Source organism: Hylobates moloch, unplaced genomic scaffold (genome assembly GCF_009828535.3).
Source record: "Hylobates moloch isolate HMO894 unplaced genomic scaffold, HMol_V3 SCAFFOLD_1, whole genome shotgun sequence".
Lineage (NCBI taxonomy): Eukaryota > Metazoa > Chordata > Mammalia > Primates > Hylobatidae > Hylobates > Hylobates moloch.
In genome coordinates this window covers 4,322,153-4,346,888 of record NW_026652276.1, presented here as the reverse complement: position 1 = coordinate 4,346,888, position 24,736 = coordinate 4,322,153, and the positions used below count along the sequence as shown (strand labels likewise).

At 50.5% G+C, this 24,736-nt stretch overlaps 1 protein-coding gene across 3 annotated transcripts in view; it reads left to right on the top strand.

Annotated features, from left to right (window-relative positions):
* The first annotated feature begins 5,087 nt into the window (after positions 1-5,087).
* The window catches only part of MLPH (melanophilin), a 62,467-nt gene continuing 42,818 nt past the window's right edge, over positions 5,088-24,736 (top strand). For all 3 annotated transcript variants that reach the window (XM_058445912.1, XM_058445902.1, XM_032753521.2), the window contains exons 1-2: positions 5,088-5,233; positions 11,118-11,251. In XM_058445912.1, the coding sequence (XP_058301895.1) occupies positions 11,142-11,251 (110 nt within the window). In that variant the 5' untranslated portion in view covers positions 5,088-5,233; positions 11,118-11,141. The remainder of the gene's footprint in view (positions 5,234-11,117; positions 11,252-24,736) is intronic.

The following is a 24,736-nucleotide window of genomic DNA, read 5'->3' as shown; positions in this document are numbered from 1 at the left end:
TCAGTCAAAGTTAAGATGAAGGGCAACATCAAAATATGATATTATGGTTATTGAACAATATTTATTCAACACGAATTTGTTGAGAGCGTACTATGCACCAAGCACCATGGAAGGCAGCACATCAGAGTGGGCATCACAGTCCCTGTCCTCCCAGAGCTCAGAGCAGGGGATCAACAGACACTAACCAGATAATCACACAAGCACGGGAGATAAACTATGGGCCTGGTCTGCAAGAACACGCAGGAACCACAGGGAAGCCGACAGTGGGCAGGGCTGCATGGCCAGGACCTAATTTCCGAGGGAAGGATAGTTGAGTGGTGATCCGAATAGGGAGCAGGACTTGGACAGATGAAGGGAGGCTGGGTTGCGGGGTCATTCAGAAAAGAGCTGGAGCCCAGAGAGCAAGCAGAGGCAGCCAGGGTGGGGCTGTGCAAGTAGACCAATGTGAGCCCAGGGAGCTGTGTGTGTGCTCAGCTGCTTGGAGGGCAGTCACATGGGCCTGTGTGCTGATGAACTGGCAGGAGAAGAGTCAGGTGACAGCTCTTTAAAGGCCCAGGGCACTCTTGCATAACCCATGATCCCCCACCCAGCTAAACAATAGCAAAGCCAGAATGCTTCCAAAAATGGGGTTCCCCCCTCAATTTTCCACGTTTATTGGAAGAAAAAAAAGGATTCAGTGTCTGATGAAAACATATTTTCTTGTAATTTACAAGTAGTTTACTGGACATGGCTAAGATTTGGGGCAATATTTTGCATGTGTTCTGTTTCCTGGATGGTTATCTGAAAAATCCAGACACCCTTGTTAGCCCAATGCCATACTGGCCCAGAGGGTTTAGACAGAGAGGCTGAGGGGGACGGGTTTTAACTACTGCCTGCCAGAGAGCTGGAGCACCCCAGAGGGTCAGTGGATGGGAACTGCGGGGCCTTTTCAGCGCTAATCCTGGACTCTGCCATTGCAAAGGAAGCCGGTACGTCCAGACGCTGTGAGGCTCCTTGGTGAGCCAGAAACCATCTCTCCCCTAAGGTCCCCTATCCACGTGCAAAGAGGAGGCTAAGCCCAAGGCCACCCCTCAGTGGGAGTTGCCTGACCAGTTATCCTTGGAACTGGGATATGCCCAGGCAGTGAAATTAAAGGGTGCTTCTCTGAAGCCCATCTTCCGTGGTGAGCTTCCTGCTGGCATGGCCAAGTGAACCATCCTTTCCTCCCTCTCATTCCAGCCACTAAGTCCCAGCAAAGGCTGAGTCTCCAGACGGCCACTATTAAGACAAGTAGGGAGGGGACTCTCTGCTGCCCTCTGGTGTCCACCCACCAACCCAGACTTTAGCAGTGTGGCTGGTGAGGCTCAGGGCTGAAGAGATCGGCTGCCTATGACTCACTGTGTGATCTTGGGTAAACACCATCTGACTCTCTGGGCATCAGTTTCCTCCTTTAGAAAGTGAACAAGGAAGGGTAGGTCTCAGGGCAGGGTAAAACGTCAGGGAGGTAGAGGGTACCACCGATGAGCACTCTGGGAAGCCCTGAGGAGAAGCTGGGGAGGCAGGAATACAAAGACATAAAATCTATTCTCTGCTACCATTTGTCATTGTTTATGAAATTTTATTCTTTATTTAATTTTTTTTGAGACAGAGTCTTGCTCTGTCGCCCAGGCTGGAGTGCAGTGGCACAATCTCGGCTCACTGCAACCTCTGCCTCCCTGGCTCAAGCGATTCTCCTGCCTCAGCCCCCCGAGTAGCTGGGATTACTGGTGCGTGCCACCACATCCGGCTAATTTTTGTATTTTTAGTAGAGACGGCGTTTCACCGTGTTGGCCAGGCTGGTCTCGAACTCCTGACCTCAAGCGATCCACCCACCCCAGCCCAAAATGCTGGGATTACAGACGTGAGCCACTGCGCCCAGCCTTAGGAAATTTTAAATGTGTACACCCCTCCTCCAAAAACTCATATTAATTACAGAGGGGAAGGGAGTAACTTGCCCGTGGAGAAGGCTGGAAGATAGCACCTTAGTCCGGGGATCCCAGCAGCAGTAAGGAGACATACTGCAGCCATGCACCAGCTGACAGGACACAGGGAGAGGACCCAGCCTCACTTCCGCAAGACTCTTCCAACTATGCAAAACCTGAGTATAATCATGGGAAACAGCAGACCAACCCAAATGTAGGGACAGCCTCAAAAATAAGAGGCTTAATATCTAGATAGCAAAGCCATGAAAGACAAAGACAGAGGAACTGATCTGATCTGAAGGAGACTTAGAAATGACAGCTAAACACAGCATGAGATTCTGAACTGGATCCTTTGGCAACAAAACATTACAGAGACAACTGGCAGCATCTGAAAGGACTCCGATGATTAGATGATAGCAATGTATCATTTACAGATGTTGATGGTTGGATTGCAGTTTAATAGAAGGTTGTCCTTGTTTGTATAAAATACACGAAACTCTCATGTCAGAAACTTCATCATAAATGGCTAGGGGAAGGGAGGGTTCTTTGTGTTATACTTGAAACCTTCTGTAATTTGGGGATTGTTTAACCGTTTTAAATGTTTATAATTCTAGGGCCAGGTGTGGTAGCTCACACCTGTAATCCCAGCACTTTGGGAGGCCGAGGAGGGTGGATCACGAGGTCAAGAGATCGAGACCATCCTGGCCAACATGGTGAAACCCCGTCTCTACTAAAAATACAAAAATTAGCTGGGCGTGGTGGCGTGTGTCTGTAGTTCCAGCTACTGGGGAGGCTCAGGCAGGAGAATTGTTTGAACCCGGGAGGCGGAGGTTGCAATGAGCCGAGATCAAGCCACTGCACTCCAGCCTGGCAACAGAGCAAGATTCCATCTCCATTAAAAAAAAAAAGTTTATAATTCTAGAATTTTCTCTTAAAATTGTATACATCCTTTGACTCAGAAATCCAAATCTGTAGGCTTTTAGTCTACAGATATATCAGTATGTATGTACAATGGTATTTATGTGTCATCCTATGTATGATAGGTGTCAATAAGAATTATCTAGGATGATATTTATGGCAGAATCATTTAAATAGCAAAAAATCAAAAATTAACTGTCCGTCAATAGAAGACTGTAAAGTAATTATGGTAATTCACACAATGGATACTCTGCAACCAAAAAAGGATGAAGTGGATCAACAGCAATAGTAATTAATATTTACTAAGCACTCACCACATGGTGTCTCACCCAAGCTGCAGGGATATTGATTCACAACACCCTTATGTGTAACTCTCATTACTATTCTCGTCATGGAGAAGAGAGAAAAAAGTCAGTAAAAAATTCAGTAATAGGTCCAAGATGACACAGCTTGTGGGCCACACTCCTAGTTGGAATTCTGACCCTTGCAGTTGGTTTGAACCCACATGCTTAACCACACACATACATATACACACATACACACACACACACACACACACACACAATTCAGAAAGAATATAAAAGACACCATTAATAATGATTGCTTTCAGGTCATGGAGGTTAGTAATGGAATAAGAGAGAATTTGGCTTTTCATTTTCTACTCCTTATATTCTTTACTATATACCTTATATTCAGCATGTGTCAGTTGTATATTTTTTAGAACCACTAGTTCAAATAAATAAGCACTAAAGTATTAAAAACATTTTTAAAAACTTCTGCCCTTAAGGAACTTAAGTCCCTACATCAACTCTTAAGGGATTTATTAATCTTACAAGCAACAGTAAAGTATATGGCAAGGAGGTAAGGAAATGAAAAACATAAGCACCAGATCATATGGGATGCGGAAATGCTGGCTTCAGTGTAAGCTTCACCCCATTCCAGGGTTCACACTCAACAATTGATGGTGTTTGGTGACAGCGCCTGTCCCAAGGCAGCCCGGGGGCCTGAGATACCCTGATTCGCCTACAGTGTTCCCCTGGGCTCAGCAGGCAACACCACTCTTTTTTGTTCCTTTGCAGCCTTTTAAAAGCTGTTTACAAATAATCTAATGTGATATCACAACAATCCTATAAGGTTTCGTTTCCTCTTCTGTTAAATGGAGATAGTAGTATCTATTCACCTAATGGCTTTATTCCTATCATTTTACAGATACGAAAACTGAATTGCAAAAGCAGTTCCTGGAGGAGAGAATGTGAGTTTTTAAATGACAAGGGAGAGGGAGGGGGAGGGAGAGAAAGTTCTGAAGCGCCCAGTCTTGGAGGATGAGGGAAGAGGGCAATTCCCTAATGTCCCATTGGAATTCGGAAGGACAGGCAGGCCGGGCGGACTGGAGACGGCGGCTCGCCTTGGGACCCTCTGAGCTTGCTGGCCCCGCTGAGCACCCAAAGACCGGCCCTAGAGTCCAGGAGGAGAGCGCAGCGGCGTGGAGCTCCCAGGCGTTCCCCGCAGCGCGTCTTCGGTCCTGGAACCGCCGCGTCGCGCGTCCTGGCTTCCACATCTGCCCCAGTTGCCCGCGGATCTTGACTTTTTCTTGGCGGGCAAGGCCTCGGTCTCCTCCCCGCAGCAGGGCTGCCCGCGGCTGCGGGACCCTCCTGGTCCTGATGCCTGGCAGAATCGAAGGGGTGAGGGTACGCGCTCTGCAGCAGAAAGCCCTGGGCTTAAAGTCCTACTTGTTATTTGGCGTTGCCACTTACTGGTCGGTGACTTTGGTAGGGCGCGTTTCTGAGCCTCAGTTTCCCCATCTGTAAAGCCGAAGTACATAGCGCTCTCCCTGCAGAGTTAGAAATTTCGACGATGTGCCGCGCGCTCTAGAGCGCGCTCAGCAAGCGGGTCCCACCGTGCCCAAGGCAGGACCGCGGCGCGATGTCACCCATGCAAAGTCGCCGCAACTCACGAGAATCTCAGCTGTGTGCTCAACTTTCCCCTCCCCGCCGGCGTCTTTCTCCCCAAACTGGCTTGGGGGCGAGTATCCGGGGCTCTCCCCCGCACTGGCGCTTCCCGTGCGGGCGCCCCAGGTGTCAATCACGCCCTGGGCCTGGCAGGGCGTCCAGAGGTGTCCGCGCTCCCGGAGCTGGGCGGAGCGTGGCGCAGCCCACGTGGTTCGGGCGGGAGGCGCCAGGACCTGGCCAGCTGCCCACCTGCCCCGGACAGCCAGGCGCTAGCCAGCCGCTCTGCGCCCCGCGCCCTGCTTGCCCCCATTATCCAGCCTTGGCCCAGCGCCCTCACCTGACGCCCTGGCCTGACGCCCTGCTTCGTTGCCTCCTTTCTCTCCCAGGTGCTGGACCAGGGACTCAGCGTCCCCCGGAGAGGGTCCGGTGAGTGCACAGAAAAGAGGGAACAGCGGGGCCAGGGTGGCGCCCAGGACTCGGGGCTTAGGCTTTGTGGGGGTGCGCGGCGTCGCGTGCAGACCCACTGGTGTGAAAACGCCCCCAGCCGCCAGCCTCCCGCCCTCTGTCCAGGTTGGTGAGGACAGCGGGTTCCCAGCCACCCAGCCTTAGTCCCCAGGCTTCACCTGGATTCTTTAAGCAGACTGGTCTGGGTGCGGGCACGGGTGGGAGTGGGGTGGCGGGGGATCCCCATTTTGGGCAAAACGGTTGGTTTTAATCAGAAGCTCCATTGCCTCCATCGCGAATCTGCCATGCAGACTGGGCCAAGGCTGCTGATCCAAGCAGGCTGGTCCCAGGGGAAAGGCTTCTTCCCGGCCCAGGAGCTGGTCTTGGGGTGAGGAAGAGGCCGGATGAGCTTGGTGTGGGAGGAGGCACCCGGCTTCCTCTGGGCGTCTAAAAGTCTGTTTTACTGGAATCACCTTTTGTTTGCAGACAGACTCCTTGGGCCCACCAGGGAGATGGATGTGGGAAGTAGAGATGTGGGAAGGGTCTGTGAGCTGTGAGCACCTGTGGGCTTCGTCCCCACTGGCCCCAAGTCCCTACAGGAACGGAATCTCACTTGTAAATCCCCGAAGATTCCAAAGGCTTGGACACTGCGTCCCACTGACATTAACTGGCGCCGGAAACTCCACCTCACCTCCACACGGAACTTGGGACAGGTCCTTTTTTAGGTGGTGTGGCTGGTATCTTGTTCACATATTTCTTTCTGAGGGAGTGAAATGACAGTCGGGGGAGAGCAAGGCTCCCAACAGGTGCAAAGGCCAGCATGGCTGGGGGCTGTGAAGTCTCAGGAAAAGGCTCCTGGACTTGCAGACCGTGCTGCTGAGCAGTGACATTGACACCTCGGGTTCAGCTGGCCTGCATCTGTCCTAGGAAACCCATCCCTCCACCTGCTCATTGGCAGGACTCAGTTGACCTCAGCAAGGCCTCAGCCTTCCTGGGCCCAGCCCCCTCCCTGCCCAGAGCCATGCTCCTTAGTATCTAAGTACCAGGCACGGGTCACTGTGCTCCTGACCCTCACTCAGCCTCTGAGAACAGTAGCAGGTGCCTCAGAGGATTGACTGAGGACACATTTAGAGAACATGGGATGGTGCCTGGCACACACATGGGGAGTCAGTCGGTCTTACTGAGTACGACATGAGTGACTCGGAAAAAATTCAAACAAACCAGCTGAATGTGTGCGCAGTGAGGGGCTGGAGGTGGTGGAAGTGTCCCAGGGCCCTGTGGGCTAATGGGAAGAGTGAAATTCGTGCCTTTCAACCACTATGCAATAATGGCTCAAATGAGCCCCAGTCTCAGGGGTTGGAGCAGCCTTCTAGGGCCAGCCGTCGTGTTCTTTTCAGAAGCAACCTCTGGAGGAACAGCCCTTGCCCCTACTCCTCCCCACTACGCCCACGCCATCACTCCCTCTCTTAATCTCAACATCCTGGCATCATCCAGGGCTGGAGAGGGCCAGAGAGGTCCTGGAGCTCAGCCATTGTCCCTGGTACAGATGGGGAAACTAAGACCCTGAGAGGAGGGGCATCTGTCCCAGGCGGCCGGGCTGGCTGTGCCTGAACTGGGATGGGAACCCAGCTCCCACCTCTCAGCCCCTTCCTCCTTCTGCAGCCTCACCTGGGACCCATCCTTGCTGTAGAGACTAGCACTGAGGCTTTAGGTGCAAATGCAGAACTCATGTCCACCTATAAATGAGGTTTACCACCAACTCTCCAGAGAGCTGGGAGAGCAGAGGGGATGGCAGATTGGTGGGCAGGTGGCTGAGGGGCAGAACACCCTCCCAGTGCTGTTGCTGCTGGAGCCATTCCAGACCCTTGTGGCTACATACAGCACAGATGTGCCTGGTTCACCTGTAGGGAAGGGAGTGGCCCTTCTGGGTGGAAATGTGCTCATTTAGCCACTGATAAGAGCTGGGGGTCAGTGCCTACTGATGGGCCCCGCCCACAGAAATAACCACACAGGCCGACCTGGACGGCAGCATTCGGGAAACAGCCACAAAGGATTAAGGCAGAGGGCAGCACAGTTGTCGTTGCTGCCACCTCCCCTTTATCAGCAAGAATAACACCACACGACACGCCTTGGTTCTGAGTCAGAGAGAGCGTTCCTGCTGTTGTTAGCTTGCCAGTTTGTTTGCCCAGGCGAGTGATCACCCACAATCACCATTGCTCCAAGGCTCCAAGAACAGTCAGCCAAGAGCTAGTTAAGCCAATTCCTCATCCAGGAGGAACCCCCACCCCGATTTCCCTTCAATTTGGCCAAAAAATGAATTCAACTCTTTAATGAATAAAGATGACACACCACTGGAATTCAGCGGTCTGGGCCTGGGATGCCCATCTTATAAAACCAGCTCCACCCTTTCCTCCCTGCCTGTCAATCCCTTTGTCCCCTCCCTCTGCCCCACTATGGCTATTCAACCACTGGGGAAGGCTGGCTGTCTCCAGTGTTTAAAATATGATCGAATCTGAGCAGTGGAACAGGCACTAAGTGGAAGTGTTTTGTTTAGGAACCTCGTGAGCAGGCGTTATCTAAACAGAAATGGAACAAGGAGCAGATAGAGCAGAGTGGCGTCTGCCCTCCCTCAACACATGCACTCTGGGAGCCCCACCCAGCTAGGGCCGGCACAGCGCAGCCCTGCACTCCTCATGGGTCTAGCATGTTCTCTGCCCTCACCTCCCTGAGCCCATGGAGGTCGAGGCTGCAGTGAGCCATGATTGCACTATCGCACTCCAGCGTGGGCGACAGACCAGGACCTCATCTCAAAAAATAAGAAACAAAACCATCTGAAAGGGGATAGAATGGGGGAGGGACAGATATCCAGGCAGCCTCCAGGACATTGGCTGTGATGCTCTATGATCTTTTTATCCGTTCACTTACTGGTCACTGACTGTGCTCTAAGAATGTGAAGCTTGCAAGATAAGAAAAGCAGGTTTTTCCTTTTGTTTTGCTTTTTTTCCTCACACATCATGATTCAAGTTTCTCAAACTGAGGCCTGGAATTTTGGCTTCTATGTTAGGAGAAGAGAGGGAATGATAATGCCTCAGCTGATGGTCACACTGTCCATCCATTCTGAAAATAGAACTTCGGTGAATGCTCTTCTTATGATCCTTTTTTTTCAGAACTCATGAAAAATAAAAGTGAATGAACTCCAGTCATGCATCAAATAATAACTTTTTGTTCCAATTTAGAAACCAGAAAGTGTGTGCTCCGTGGGAGCATCAAAAATGAGTTCTGTAGTAAGGGTTTCTTGATCAGAACCTAAATCCGACTGTAAACAAACAGAGTTCGAATGCTCCCAGGGCATTGGGGCAATCTCTTCTTGTATTGCAAACACTCATCTTTACGTTTGAGAGTGAAAACGTTGAGGAATGGGTGTAAACAAATTCAACGAATTATCCTTCCCCATTTTTATGGCATAAGCCAGGGACTATTTTGGCTGACTTCCATGAGAACTCTGTAGACATTTTTATTTTAAATGTTATCTGCCCAGAAAATGTCCCTTTTCGTAATTAACCTCTTGTGCAACAAAATCGAAGTACATCTCTAGCACAGGGGGAGTTTTGTTAGTATTTTTTGATAAACACTTCCAAATGGTCAGCAGCACCGATGGGAGATGCTTCTCAGAATTCAGAAGCAAAATTGAGTCTTTTTGGTGGTTTTGAGACGTCCCCCTGAAAGCACACAGATTGGACCCCTTCTCTAATGTTCCTGAGAAAATAGGTTCAAGTCCTCAAGGAAAACTTGTTGAAATCACGAGGTGGTTTTTAAACTTTCAGTTACTCACAGCAGAACTCCCAGTCATCCATTCCCCAAAGCCTCAGTGCCCAGAGCAGAGCTGGTCTGTCTGTAGCTGCAGCATCTGAGGGCCGAGGGCTTCCCTGGCACAGCCTGCTGCACACCAGGGAGCTGCAAGCACACAAAAGCACCTGCCATGTGCTGGGAACAGACAGAGGTGCCATTCTTGTGGAGCTTAACAATAACTAATGGGACATCACCAACTGTTAAGGGGTATAAAGAAACGTTAAAGGGATGGGGACAGGTGAAGGAGTAAAAACCACAGGATGATCAGGGAAGTCCTCTGTGGGGAGCACGCACAGTTTTGCAGTGTCCCAGTGTGCATGCATTGGTGGTGAGGTTCTCCCTGGTATAATTGTTCCTCCAATTTTATACCCAGCAGTAATGTCCACATCAATATAAGCTGTGAGGCCTGTGTGATATTTCCATAGAAAAGCCAGCAAGTGGATTTGTCATTCTCTGCTCAGCCACCACCACTGCATCACTCCCCTGCCTCACACCCATCAACCATCTGATAGGATGTACAGGCCAAGGTCCCCGGTGACTCACCCACTACCCAAGTGAATGAGTCTCCCCTAGAGCTTTGCTACTCAGAGGGCTCTGGGGACAGCAGCATGGGCCAACTCATGCACTCGAGCTGCCTGGAGATCTTGTTCAAAGGCAGATTCTGAATGAGTAGGTCTGGGGTGAAGCCTGAGAGTCTGTACTTCTAACAAGTTCCCAGGGGATGCTGCCAGTCCACCAACCACATTTTGAGTAGCAAGCAAGATTCTAAGGTTCCGCTTATCTTGGCTTTTGACAGTTGGATTTTCCTTCCTCTGTCCTTTGGACATTGATTGGGATCAGGTCTGATGATCTTCAAAAAGGGCATAAGATCATCTGAGGTTTGACTTCTTGGTCATCAGGTTACCTACAAACACAGCATCACATAGTGCATTAGGTGGGGCTGCTGCTCTGCTGAGCAGCTGAGTCACAACAGATTCTCAGACAGGCATCGTGGCTCTTTGGGAGGCCAAGGCAGAAGGATTACTTGAGCCCAGGAGCCAAGAGTTCAAGACCAGCCCGGGCTGCATAGTGAGAACTTGTCTCTAAAAAAAAATTTAAGTAAAATTTTAAAAAATTTAATTAGATTTGCTGAGGGTGGGGCCTAGCCACCAGTAGTGTTAGGTGGTCCTAATACACCCCAGGCTTGAGAATCCCTCCTGGGCAGCCCCATAGCTGACCTCTCAAGTAAATAAGGCTCAGCACCCACTGCTCATCCTGCCCAGATGTTTTGTTCTCCCAAGTTGCATCACTTTTGCCTCCCCATGGAAATTATGTGGATACTCCCAGCACAAGCACATCGTCCTCATAGGCATCAGGCTAATATGACCTCCCCCTGTAACCACCCCCAAACACATACATGGCAAACCTGAACAGCCCCCCACGCCCGGAGGATGGTGAAACCTTCCAAGTGTTGTGGAGTGTCCCAACTTTTCCACCTAGTGGGTCAGTCATCCAGGCGTCCCTGCCCACACGGAGCCTGCAGCATCGTTCTAGGAGGTCTAGGAGATGAACAGGAGACTCTGAGCTGACTATGAATTTGCTGTGAAGTTTCCTCTTTTCTGTGCTGTTCCCTCTCCCAAGAAACTTAAGGCGAGAAGCCTCAGGAATGGAGCATTTCTCCCAGGGTTTTCTGTTGCAAAGCTCAACCCTAGGTGAGGGAAAGGAGCCATGCCCCTGGATGGGGAGAACACTGACGTTTATTCCACAGTGGAAAGAGAAGGAGGGACCCGTGGCTGAGTATGTTTGGGAGAGTAGGAAGTATATCCCTTTTAAAATTCGAATGTGGGAATTTTGCATAGATTCACTTAAATTCCTTAAACTACACAAGTTTCCAGATGAGCATTAGAAAACCATTTAACCCAAGTACAGACAGATGTCCTGAGAAGTCAGCGGCGTTCTGTGTTGTCTTTTACTCTGTGACTTGGTTGGCATCGGTAGGCTTCTGGGACTGATGACTTGTGATCCTGTGACATTCCAGGTGTGACCCCGACAAGAAGCAGAAATGGGGAAGAAACTGGATCTTTCCAAGCTCACTGATGAAGAGGCCCAGCATGTCTTGAAAGTTGTTCAACGAGATTTTGACCTCCGAAGGAAAGAAGAGGAACGACTAGAGTGAGTGTGCCGTGCTGAGCCCAAGGAGCCCGGGGTCCCTAATCTACCCCCAGGGCCATCATATGGGTGCTGTCTGGGTGGGTCGACGGCCACGTGCAGGGTGAAGAGTGATGGACAGGAAGCCGGGTCTGGGACACAGCTCTTCTTTCTGGCCTTGGTTTTCTCAATGAGAAGATCTGACTTGCCAAACTGACATTCACTTTCTCTCTGAATAGTTTTATTTCAACTTGACCCAGCTTCCAGGGTGATATCTGCTAAGCCAGATGACACTTAGGCCACATCTTTGAAGAATAGAGCAAAAGGTGATACATGGGGAAAGTCTCCATGCCATTCTGAAACACCTAGATGTCGGAATCAAGTCTTTAGGACACAGACTGCCCTTCCACCTCTCTTTTCAGCAATGCCAGGCAGCATCCCGTCCTCATCATGGGTGACCCCAGCACGGTTTTGTACCACTCTGCCCAGTGACTGGGCTAAAACCCACCGATCCTTGTTCACTCCTCCATCCACTGCACATCTTCCTCCCCCCTCTATCATCTGGGCCCCCTTATCCTGTCTTGATGTCTTTAGTGGATTGGGTCACCCTATGAGAAGGAAGCATATGAGGGAAGTAGTTAAGCAAAAGCTGAGAGGATGCTCCCGGTGGAGGGCGGAAGGCAGAGAGCAGAGGACAGGGGGCAGAGGGTGGAGGGCAGAGGGCCCCACTGAAGATGGCAGGAGGGAGCCTGGTGTGCCCCAGGGAGAGCATAGGCTGGCGAGGCTGGAGTGGAGTGAATGAGGGGGGCCAGGAAGGGAGGCAGTTGGAGACGTACCAGGTGGGGAGCATGGGATCTGTTGCCAGTCATGGGGGTCCTGTAGAGCTTCACAGGGCCTCAGCCTTCCCCTGAGTCACCACAGGCCTTCAAGCGGAGCAACAGCAAGTCCTGGTTTCTGTTTCACAGCGGTGGGCTCTGTGAAGTGGCCAGATGCACTTTGCAGGCAGAGCCAGCAAGCTTGTCCAGAGATCAGGTGGGGGGTCTCCAGGGTGAGGGGGTCAAGGGCAACTTCAAGGTTGTGGCCTGAGCAACTTCAAGGACAGAGTTGAGGTCAGCTCTGCTGGGGAGGCCACAGATGGAGAGGTTTGGGGGAAATGTTTCAGGCATGTTGAAGTGACATCACGCAGGTGTGTTGAGCGGGTGTTGGACACATACACTAGTCTGGAGCTCAGAGGAGATGCGTTATGAGAGCTTTGTAATGGTGAAGCTTCATATGGTGAAACAGATGAAAGGTATTTGTATTCGTTTCTGGGACTGCCGCATATGTGACTTGTACAGTACAGATTTAGTGTTTAAAGCACACAGCTCTCCTGCAGTTCTGCAGGTCAGAGGTCCTAAAATCAAGGTGTCCTCAGAGCTACATTCCAGCTGGAGGCTCGAGGGAGGACCCATCTCTCGGCCTTTTCCAGGTTCTAGAGGCTTCCTGGATTCCTTAGCTCCTGGCCCCTCCTCCACCTCCAAAGCCATCAGCACAATATCTAACAATGTCTCCCTCTGCCACTGCCTCTCTCTCACCCTCTCCCTCTCTCACCTGTGCTTCCGTGCTCACATCTCTCTCTTTGACTTTCCTGCCTTCCTCTCTCCGCTATGAGGAGAAATATGGTTACATTTAGGGACTGCCCGCATCATCCAGGACCCTCTTCCCATCTCAGGATCCTTAATGTCATTCCATCGGCAAAGTCCCTTTTGCTGTGTGAGGTGACATTTTCACAGATTCTTGGGACTAGAACATGAACGCCATGGGGCGGGGGGTGGCAGCATTGTTCAGCTGACCTCAGCATTTAAAGCGGCAGGGCTGTAGGAGACCACACTGGAAGGGAATCCGGATAGGGACCAGCCCCGGGGACGTCAGCTCAAGCATGTTGAGGAGACAAAGCACCAAGGAAGGAGACAGAAGGAGCAGCAGAAGGGGGACTTTGGGTCCCCATGCTGAACAGCATCCACAACAAACCGTTAGGTGAAGCAAGAGCAGTTCAGCCCCACATGGAGCAGGAGGCGCCCGTGTTGGCGGGGAGGGGCCGGGGTCAGAGCCTCCCCGCCGTGCGATCCCCCACTCTCCCTCGGCCCTGGACCACCAGTCACCGTTGGATTTCATTATAGCCCAGGTTTCACCGCTGGTCTCGGGAGAGGGCCCATCCTTCTGGCCCTGGTACAGCCAGTACCAGCCTGGTGGCCATGGCCAGCCGCGACCGACTTAAAGCCTGAGCAGAGGCTGCCGACCGGCACACAGCTGACCCCAGGGCTGCCACCCTGTCCCATTTACGCTGGCAGGAAAATGCGGTCTCAAGGGCCTTGTCCTCACCGCTTCTCTCTTGAATCTCAGATCCCCCATTTCCACATTCTGAAGTCCCTCACCCTCTCTTTCCCATTCTCTCTAGGTAAACTCAAATGTTCTCTCACTGTTTTCACCAGAGCAGCTCTCCCTGCATCAGCTTTGGCGTTCAGGCTGTGCCAAGGGCAGAGCATCGTTCTCATTAGCAGAACCCCCTTCTGGGTGGCTCCTTCCCAGGTGCATCCTGCCCTGTCTCCAGGGCAGCCCTGGCTATTGTCAGCCCTTATTTCAAATGGCAACTTGTAACTTCTCATTGCCTGAGTATAGACGAATGGAGAGAAAAGGAAAAGGGGAGAGAACGATGTTTTCCAAGGAGCAGAGGGAGGGAGCCAGTGGGGCCTGGGGGTCCCGGGCAGGCACTGTCTTCTAGGGGACTGCTGAGTGGTCCGCCCTGCTCCAGTCCAGGCTTATCTGAAGCGGGTTTAGCAGAAACTCCCATGTGTTTCCTGTCTGTGGCTCACCCCCTTCTGACACCCGTCTTTCCTTATTTCATGCTCTTTTCATCATTCCACATTGCAAAGAAGGGACGCACCCAGGTCACCTCACAGAACTCTTAGGAAAGGACGCACCCAGGTCACCTCTCAGTACTCTTAGGAAAGGACTTTTGTAAGAATATGGGTTCTGATGACCCTGCCTGGTGGGCCGCTGATGGCCACTTGGTTACGGCCGAGGTCACATTGTTCGTTCTGTGCATTGTTCATTCTGTGCCTGAGGCTGTTTGCTCAGAATGAGCCAGTGGTGAGGGCGTTAATTGGCCCACTCTGCTACGTCTTCTCGGCCTGCTATGTGATTAGGGGGTGGGCTTGTTAAATCCCCAAATGCCTTCCGATGGGGAGGGGCCACATGAGGGTAGAGTACCGTGTTGAAAACGTCAGTGTGCAGAGAGGCAGTGCTGTGAAAAGCCTGTGTCAAGGTAGTGTTAGGTTGAGAATACTGAAGCCCCAAGTGGCATTGCTATGATGGGTCTTACTATGAGAGTACATTTCAGCAGGTGACACATTTGGGAGGCAAAGAATCGTGTAAACCAGTGGTCCCCAACCTTTTTGGCACCAGAGACTGGTTTCATAGAAGACAATTTTTCCACAGATGTGAGGGGTGGGGGGAGGGGGCCGGGGCGGGGTTGGGGATGGTTTCAGGATGAAGCTGTTCCACCTCGTTCTCATTCTCATGAGGAGCACACGATCCCTCACGGGCACAGTTCACAGCAGAGAACTACGGGAGCTCTATGAGAATCTACTGCTGCCGCTGACCTGGCAGGAGGCGGAGCTCAGGCGGGAAATGCTCTCTTACCTGCCACTCACCTCCTGCCATGCAATTCGGTTCCTCACAGGCCAGGGACACTTACTGGGCCACGGCCGGGGCTTGGGGACCCCTGATGTAAACAGTGTGGGGGCAGAAGTAGTTAAGAGGTTTTTGAGTTTCTTATTGTTTCATTTGTGGTTGTCTTTTGTTGACTGCCCTATTGGTTAAATATGTCACTAAAAGGAGAGCTGCCTCTACCTGTGAGAAGCCTTTTCACAGGTGCCTCATGAGCCCTGGGGAGTGGCAGGGCCCTGGCGTGTGGGCACGTGTCACGTGCAGGTGCCGTGAGCACCGCAAGGTCGAAACACACCTCGCAGTGTGCTCTGCTCCAACGGGGCGGTGTGGACGCTCTGCAAGGCCACAGAGGAAACAAGCGTAGAATAAAGGCTCTGGTTCTTGGCACCAAAATTGGTTCTGCAGAGGAGCTGGCGAAAATACCAGAAACCCGTGATGAAACGGAAGATAACTTTTACAATAATGAACCTCTCTCTTCCCCGTCTTTCATCATTGTTAGTCTGTGCGTTTAACCAATTTCAACACGAACAGCATCTGTGTGCTCCCGCCACAGAATCCCGTTCTCTGTAGCGTCTCTCTGGGTGACATCCTCGGGGTCCTCATGTCTGCTCCCGGTCACCAAGTCTTAAATATCTGAATCAGCAAGAGGCTGGATGAAGAAACTGGTGCTCAAGGGACCACTAAGTAGGTGGCAGTAACAAATGTAGCAATTCGGGAACCACCCAGCAGTTTCCAGTGTGTCTCACATACTCTGAGAGGGATGCCCGTGGGCGCGACCCAGCCCGAGGAAACTCAAGGCCAATGATAGGAGAGAGGAGAGGACAGGGGTGGGGGAATTGTGAAACCAAGAAACACACCCTCATTTCTTGGAAAGAGCTTTACTACCCAGAATATGCATCGGGGAACACAGCGCGCAGACTCAAAGCCAGTGCTCCAGAAACAAGTTTGCCGGGGGGTTGATTTGCTTAAGATCTGATTCACTTAATGCGCCAATTATCAAACCAAAGAAAATGCATTTCTTTTAACATTCTTAAAATTAGCAGATGTGTGTCAGATGGATTCCTGCTCAGTATTTCTCCGCAGATGTGAGCATCAATCATGTTGAAGGACGCTGGGCAGGGTCTGGAGGTGACGCCTGTACCCTTTCCCACAGCATCAGAACAGCACAACTTTGATTTCTCCTCTGTCAAAGCAGGGACAAACAAGCTGGTCCAGATTCCTGATATGCTGGAGGAAGGAGGGCATGTGACCCTGAGACCCCCTTGAGCAGCGTACTGTCCCCAAGCCACGGAAGCTGCTGCTCCCTTGGCCAGGCCTGCCCCTTCCTCCAGGCTGTGCTGTGGACATTCAGTGACGCACACCCCTGACAAGGCTCTCCTTGCTGGCCCTTAGGAGGGATCGGTGAGAAGGAAGGGGAACAGGCAGGCATAATCTCTCCCTGAAGTCGTCTGTGCCACTAGGGATTTGGGAATGGGCTGTTTGCTATATAGAGTGGGAGAGCTGTTCCTGCCTCCCACGAGGACACAGTGCTGTGCACCATAGAATCAAAAACTTGAAGATGTACAAAATTAGGAAGTTAGCACCACTGGCATCAGACAGGAGTTTTAGGATAGATTTAACTTAACACCCACGTCCTATCCCAGGAGCTGCCCGATCAGCAGCCCCTTCTCAGCCTTTGTCCCTCCTGACCCTCTGTTTGTCCTGGGTGTTCCTTTCCCCACACTCTCTTCACCTTTCTCTGTGGTTAGTTTGAAGCCTCCTCTTTTTCCTGCTGGCCCATTATTGGAATAAATTGCCAATGACAGATCTTCCCGGAGGGTTTGGGTCCATATGCTTTTATGGACGGATGTTTCATATAGTCAAAGAACAAATAAATCCTGTGTGATTTAAACTGCTTCATACCAGAGTGTTCACTGGCCTCACCCTGACACCTCATATTGATGAAGATAAAGAAAAAAATATATATAGCCCAGTTAAATCATCATATAAATAGACCTAAGGCTGCACTGTCCAGGACAGAAGGTACTAGCCACTAGTGGCTATTAAAATTAATTATAATAAAATTAAAAAATTATAATTAAATAAAATTTAGCTCTTCAGTCTTGTTAGTCACATTGCAGGTTTTTGATGGCCACATGTGAGTAGTGGCCACCACATCAGATCTTTGCAGAGGCCCATTTGGAACAAGGTAGCAAAAGTCTTAAAAGTATGCTCACCCATTGAGCCAGCAGGTCCTCTGCTGAAAGTCATCATAAGGAGAGAATCAGACAAGGGTTACAGGAGAGAAGAACTAGAAAGACCCTAATGTCCATATGTTCAGGCTTTGGTTAAATACCAAATTTAACAACGGATTTAACAATGGGTTGCTCAGCACCCAATAAAAATAATGCTATAGAAATAAATTGACATTAATAGTTCACAAGACATTGTCCAGTAGAAAAAGCAAGTTGTGAAAATGTAATTTTATCCCATTTTACTTTTTTGTTTGTTTTTTTGAGACAGAGTCTCGCTCTGTTACCCAGGCTGGAGTGCAGTGGTGTGATCATGGCTCACTGCAGCCTCGACCTCCCAGGCTTAAGTAACCCTCCCACCTCAGTCTCCGGAGTAGCTGAGACTACAGGCGTGCATCACCACATCTAGCTAATTTTTTAAATTTTTTATAGAGATGGGGTCTCTCTATGTTGTCCAGGCTTGTCTTGAACTCCTGGGCTCAAGTGATCTTCCCACTTCAACCTCCCAAAGTGCTGGGATTACAGATGTGAGCCCCTACACTTAGTCACATTTTACTTTTTAAAAAAATACGGAGAAAAATCCAATAATGGTAGCAGAAGCTCAGCACTCATTGAGCCCTCTCTGGATGTGGCCCTACATTGTGTGTTGGAGTCTAGCCCTTTCTTTGTCTCCTCTGCTGGAACTTCTTGGACTCTTTAAATATTCCCTTGTGCAGGGTCGAGGGCCCTGGCCTCAACTCTCTTCTCTGCTCTGTGTCACTCACTTCTCCAGTGACCTTGTCCAGCCCCAAGGTTTTAAATGAGTTCTAGACCAGCACTACCGGATGGAATTTTCTGCAGTGATGGAAATGTTCGTATCTGCATGCCCCATGTGGCAGCCACTAGCCACCCAAGACTATGGAGCCCCAGAAGTGTGGCTGATGCAACTGGGGAACAAAAGTTTTAATCGTATTCAATTTTAATTAATTTAAACTTAAGCAGCTGCATGTGCCCTAGCAGGTAGGAGCTACTATAGCGGCTAGACAACACATCTAAACAATGAGTCCCGAGTTTACACCCACATCAGAGACGCATCCTCTGAACTCTAACTTTCGTAGGCAAAGGCCCGCACGACACTGTGGCCAGAGTGTTCCACTGGCATCTCTGTCCCAGCATGTCCAAAACAGAAGTTGTGATTTCTCCTCCACCTCCAAGCACCCCATCCCCATCTTGGACGCAGGCTGGTTGCCAAAGTTAAGTTCCCAGGACTCGTGGCTGTCTCTGCTCCTTCCCTGTCACCCCACACCCCACACTCAGCCAGTCCCGTGGCTCAACCAATACAGCCACTGCTCACCACCCTCAATGCCGGCCTCAGGTCACGCCACACTGTCTTTCTTGTGGACACCACAGGAATCCACCCCACACACACACTCACTCTTCTCTCCCTCCACCCTCACTGTCTTGTTGTCCATTCTCCTCACGTCCCCCAGACTCATGCCTTAAAAGTGTGGATCAGGTCATCCCCCAGCTCATAACTCCCACAGAGCTTCCATCGTATTTATGATGAAATTCGCCCTCCTCACCCCTGCTCACCATGGGCCCTTACTCCCTCCTCCATTTCCTCCTTAGCGCTTCTCCAATGCCCAGTGAGTCATTTCCTTGTTAGTGTCTTATCCCTGTCGGCATCTAAGCCTCATGAGGGTTCTATTGCTTTGGCTGCTGCGTCACCAGCCCCCAGCACGGTACTGACCATGGAACGACTCCACAGCCCTCTGGGCTCACGTTGGATGACGACCTCTTTCAGCTTCATCTCTGTTGTCTCCTTTAACCCTCGGATGTTAACCTGTGATGTGGTTACTTTTACTGTCCCCATGCACAGGTGAGAAACTGAGTCTGGGGCGGGTTACCCAGCTGTGATGAATATCTGGTAAATGTTTACTTTTAGCATTTGCAGATCTGTCTGCAGTGAGTGAGAGCTTGCTGTGTATTGGTGTATTGTCTTGTATTATTGTTCCTCTCATCTCCTATTTCCCCCATAAATAGATATTACATCTAAAATAATTCACTCTAGGCGAGACACAGTGGCTCACACCTGTAATCCCAGCACTTTGAGAGGCCGAAGAGGGTGGATCACCTGAGGTCAGGAGTTCGAGGCCAGCCTGGCTAACATAGTGAAACCACGTCTCTACTAAAAAAAAAAAAAAAATACAAAAAATACAAAAAAATCAGCCAGGCATGGTGGCAGGTGCCTGTAATCCTAGCTACTCAGGAGGCTGAGGCAAGAAAATTGCTTGAACCTGGGAGGTGGAGGTTGCCTGAGCTGAGATCGCGCCACTGCACTCCTCAAAAAAAATAATAATAACAATAAATAAAATAATTAGCTCTAATTCCTTAAATATCTAATGTGTGTTAAAACTTTTCCGCTCATCTCCAAATAAGGTCCAGACCTTACACTTGCTTGCTGTATCTTTTAAGTCTCTTTGAATCTGTAAGATCTCTTTTCAGCTCTCTGTTTTTTTAATTTGAAGCTTACGTGTAGAAGAAAGCTAGCTGTTTACTTTTTGTGGAATTTTTCACAGTCTGGAGTTAGCTGAGGATATCCTCGTGACGTTTGCACCAAAGTTCCATTGTCCCTGTTTTCCTGTAATCTGGTGGTGAGTTCCATAGAAGTGGACCTCAGAGTGCTCACGTCTTGAGTGTTTTAGATTCATTCATATCACTTGAGTATTAAGAAGGTTTTAAGTACAGAAAAGATTATCACATGTTATTATTTTTTAATGTTTTACAAATACAAAGTAGGGCCAAAGTAAACCTTCTTGAAGGGAACATTGGTTAATAGTCACAGCTTTTTAACTCCCTCTGTCCCCAGAAGAGCCCAGAACTTCTTGGGCACCCATACCTGTCCTGGACCCAAGGGACCTGGGGCTGTGCACAAAAGGAGCGGGCCTCCTCCTGAGCACCCTTGAGCTTGCGTTGGTGCTGATTTATGTCATGCTTGTGTCAAGTTCTTCCAGTAACTGCTTTCTGCATTTGTTGGGGTAGCCCCTCAGCTGTGGTTATGGTAGAAATTAATGGATATTCTCCAAACCCAGGAAGAACTAGGAGACCATGCATAGCCGGACTTGGGTGACTCATGCCCTGGGGGAAAGGCTGAAGCCCAAATGGAACACCCTGTTTTAAAGGACACAGCCTACAAATCAAATATTAGGCCTGCCAACCTGCCCTGGAAAGGCAAATAGGTAGTGACGTGGATTTGTGATCTCTGCAAACAGAGGAGGTTCCTGAGAGAATCTGTGAAGGGTCTCCCAGTATGAGACATGGGCAAACCGTAGCTTGCTTTAAAAAAAAATTTATTTTGGCCAGGCTCGGTGACTGACGCCTGTAACCCTAGCACTTTGGGAGGCCGAAGCAGGTGGATCACCTGAGGGCAGGAGTTCGAGACCAGCCTGGTCAGCATGGCAAAACCCCATCTCTACTAAAAATACAAAAATTAGCCAGCCATATGGCAGGCGCCTGTCGTCTCAGCTACTCAGGAGGCTGAGGCAGGAGAATGACCTGAACCCTGGGGGCAAAGGTTGCAGTGAGCCAAGATCACACCACTTCAGTCCAGCCTGGGCGGCAGAGCGAAATTCCATCTCAAAAATAAATACATAAATAAATAATAAAAATCCATTTTTTGATCATAAGGAATTTGAAATCACCCTTAGCCAGACTAGTTGGAATCACTGACACAGGCAACTCTAGAGATAAAAAAACAGGGGCTAAAACAGGGAATCATCTGCCAAGGTAGGGCCTGGAGGGGAACGCTGGTCTGAGGTGTTTTATGAGATTCTCTGAGGCTCCATGTCTCGGCACCTGCCATTCTCACATCACCACTCACTTCCTTTTCATCATTTTTATCCTCATCTTGGTCTTCCCCTTTAGAGGATCTCCAGGAACTTGAGTGAGTTTCCAGCTCCCTCGTGGTAATTCCCGACACACGTTCCCAGGATGGGGAGCCTGGGTCCCCGGCGCTGCTCCTCAGCAACGCTGCCGTCTTTCCGTCCTCTGCCAGCCGTTAGCCCTGACGTGAGGTTTACTTTGGTTGCCGTGCTTTCAGTCATTTGGCCCCTCCATCCCGTGACTCACTGGGTCTTTTGTGCTCCAGCCCCCAACTCAGGGTCACCCTCGGGAATCATTTCTCCATCACCTGGGGTCTGTCCTCAGGCTGTTTTCTCAGGCATGGCATGGAGTGTGGATTTTGTCTTTGAGGATCTGTCCCACTTGGCTGGGAGTACAATCTGAGCTCACACGCTTTCCCCTACAGGCTGTGGGGATGCTGCTACCGGTGGTAAGCAGAATAATCCCCCCCAAAAAGATGTCCACTTCCCAATCCCCGGAACCTGTGAATTCGTGAGGTTATACAGCAAAGGGATTATGCATTTTAGGCTGCCCACCTGCTGGCCTGGACCTGGGAGATGACCCTGGGTTCCCGGGGTGGGCCCAATATCATCACAGGGGCCTTGGAAGCAGAAGGGATGGCTGGTTTTGAAGATGGAGAAAGGGACCAGGAGCCCACACAGCTGAAGCCCTCAAGAAGCTGACCTGCCAGAGAGCAGATTCTCCCCCGGGGGCTCCTGCCAACACCTTGATGTTAGCTCAGTAAATCCTGAGTCAAACTTCTGCCCTCCAGAGCTGTCAGGTAATGCATTTGCATTGTTTTTTATTGTGTTTATTTTATTTTATTTTGTTTTTTGAGGTGGAGTTTTGCTCTTATTGCCCAGGCTGGAGTGCAGTGGTGCGATCTCAGCTCACTGCAACCTCTACCTCCTGGGTTTAAGCGATTCTCCTGTCTCAGCCTCCCAAGTAGCTGGGATTACAGGTGCCCGCCACCACACCGGGCTGATTTTTTGTATTTTTAGTAGAGATGGGGATTCACCATGTTGGCCAGGCTGGTCTTGAACTCCTGACCTCAGGTGATCCACCCACCTTGGCCTCCAAAAGTGCTGTGATTACAGGTGTGAGCCACCGCACCTGGCCAGCATTTGCATTGTTTTAAGCCATGGAGTTGGTGGAGCTCTGAAACGGCAGCAGTAGGACAGGAGCCACTGCCCCACAGCCAGCCCTCAGCGCTGCAGAAAGGACCCCTGCATGAGCTCCGCTCCATTAGAGGCCACCAGTTCTGTCCACCATGCTGGTAGGGGTTTTGCCCACCCTATAACCGAGTGGTCTTGTCAGTCTGTGTAGGCATCTCCTACCATCCAGCGACCCCTCTAATCTGAAGACTCAGCTCTTTCTTTGTTTCTTCTCTCTGGTTAGGAGAGTTTTCCTGTGTTGTTAGGGTGACGGCTGCGTCAGTGGCATGGTCAAAAACTCACTCATGCTCAACCAAGCTGTGCAAAGGAAACACAGGCCTTTTATTTCCCGTCTGCTCCTGCTTGTGAGACCCCACCCCCTTGAGCAGCAAGACAGTGCAGGCTTCAGGGCTTCAGATCTCCCAGACTCTGCTCACTTACCGGGTCTCTGCTCCTGGCTAAGCTTCTCTTCCAGAGCTCCCACAACCCCACCTCTGCTCCCCAACCCCTGCTTTTGGCCAGGCCAGCAGCTGGGCCTTGGGAGAACGGCTCATGACCCTCCCGCTGGCCAGGTTGATGGGGTCTTGACTCCACACACTGTCCCCACCTCCTTGCTGGTCCTGATGCAGAGTGGAGGGCAGGTCAGCTTGCAGGGTGGGGAACCACTGGGTGGTACATGGGGGTACTGGCCAGGCACTGAGATGCAGATGGCACCCACCACTGAGACCCTGATCCCAGCCACATACCCACATGCTGTGGCCTCTTCCACAAACCCCAAGCCTCTGCCAGTCCCCTGGTTGCTCTTCGTCGCATGCAGTCCTGCTGGAGCATGGTCTGAGGATCACAGGGATGTGGGTTCCCCACCACCCCAGCACCCAACGCAAGTGGAGGCCCATAGGACCCCTCATGCAGTCTCTTCCCCCACCTGTGTGCTGGACCTTGGGGACGGCCACAGTGGGAGCTTCCCCCTGCTGTGCCTGCAGAGGTGGCCACCAGCCCCGCCATCCTGGGCTCTCCCCAGTATTCCTGCATATTACCGCCACACCCCTGTCTAGATTCCACCCCAAGAGGGGCAGAGCAGGGCACAGGTCTGACCCCTTCACCCTGCGTGGCTCACCTCTCCTGTCCAGACCCTATCATAAGAGTGGCCTGTCCTTCCTCTTCCTGTCCTGGAAGCGTTTGCTTCCCTGGTATGAGCCCTTTCCTCAGAGGCCGCTGGGCCTCCCTTGAGGAGAGGAGTCTCCCCTTGTCTCTGCTCTGCCCCACCAGTCACAGTTCTGGCACGCGTGTCCCAGGGCCCTCTGGAGGTGGGACTGCAGAGGACAGTCATGTGGGTCCCCTGCCCCGAGGATGAGGACAGCACTTCCCTTCCACCCCACGCATCCCCATCTCCAGGGCTCTGTCCCCCTTGGGGGCTCACTTTCTCGGACTTTGCCATCATCTCCCGCTCTCTCCCATCGCTTAGTCCCTTTTCTCCACATTCTGGGAGGGAGAGCAAACTTGACTTTGAAATCAGTGGTTCTCAAACCTTTGCACCTCAGGATCCCTTCGCATTTCCTAAATTACTGAGAACCCCAAAGAGTTTTATTCATATGGGTCGTATCTATTAATATTTACCACATCAGAAATTAAAACTGGGAGTTAAAAATATGTATTTATTCACTCATTTAAAAATACCAGTAAACCCCCTACATGTTAACATAAATACAGTTTTTATAAAAAATGAGATTTTCCCAAAATAAGAGCATGAGTAAGGCGATTGGTGTTGTTCTGTTTTTGCAAATCCCTTTAATGTCTGTGTAGCGGGAAAAGCCACAGACAAGAACCCCTGGGACACCGAATAGTAGAAGGAAAAGGCTTTATTCGGCTGGGAGCATCAGCAGACTCATGTCTCCAAAAACCAAGTTCCTCGAGTGAGCAATTCCTGTCCCTTTTAAGGGCTTACAACTCTAAGGGGGTTCATGTGAGAGGGTCGTGATCGATTGAGCAAGCAGGGGGTGCATGACTGGGGGTTGCATGCACCTGCGCCAGTAAATAGAATGGAACAGAACAGGACAGGGATTTTCATAGTGCTTTTCCATGCAATGTCTGTAATCTATAGATAACAGAACCGGTTAGGTCAGGGGTCGATCTTTAACCAGGCCCAGGGTGTGGCACTGGGCTGTCTGTCCGTGGATTTCATTTCTGCCTTTTAATTTTTACTTCTTTTTTCTTTGGAGGCAGAAATTGGGCATAAGACAATATGAGGGGTGGTCTCCTCCCTTATCTGGAACAATAGAAGACGGGTGAATTCTCCGCTTGCTTCTGCATTCAGTGGGTTGTAACATGTTTTCTGGGCTGTAGTATTTGAAGAAAATCTAGGCTCATACAGATACATAATTGAAACAAGGAGTACTTGAATAGCCTTTGTAGACAATAATGAACACTGTGTGTTGTTACAACATGAAAACCTGGCAGTTGGAGTTGGTCGTTTTTTTCTTTTTTTTTTTTTTTTTTTTTTTTTGAGACAAAGTCTCACTCTGCCACCCAGGATGGAG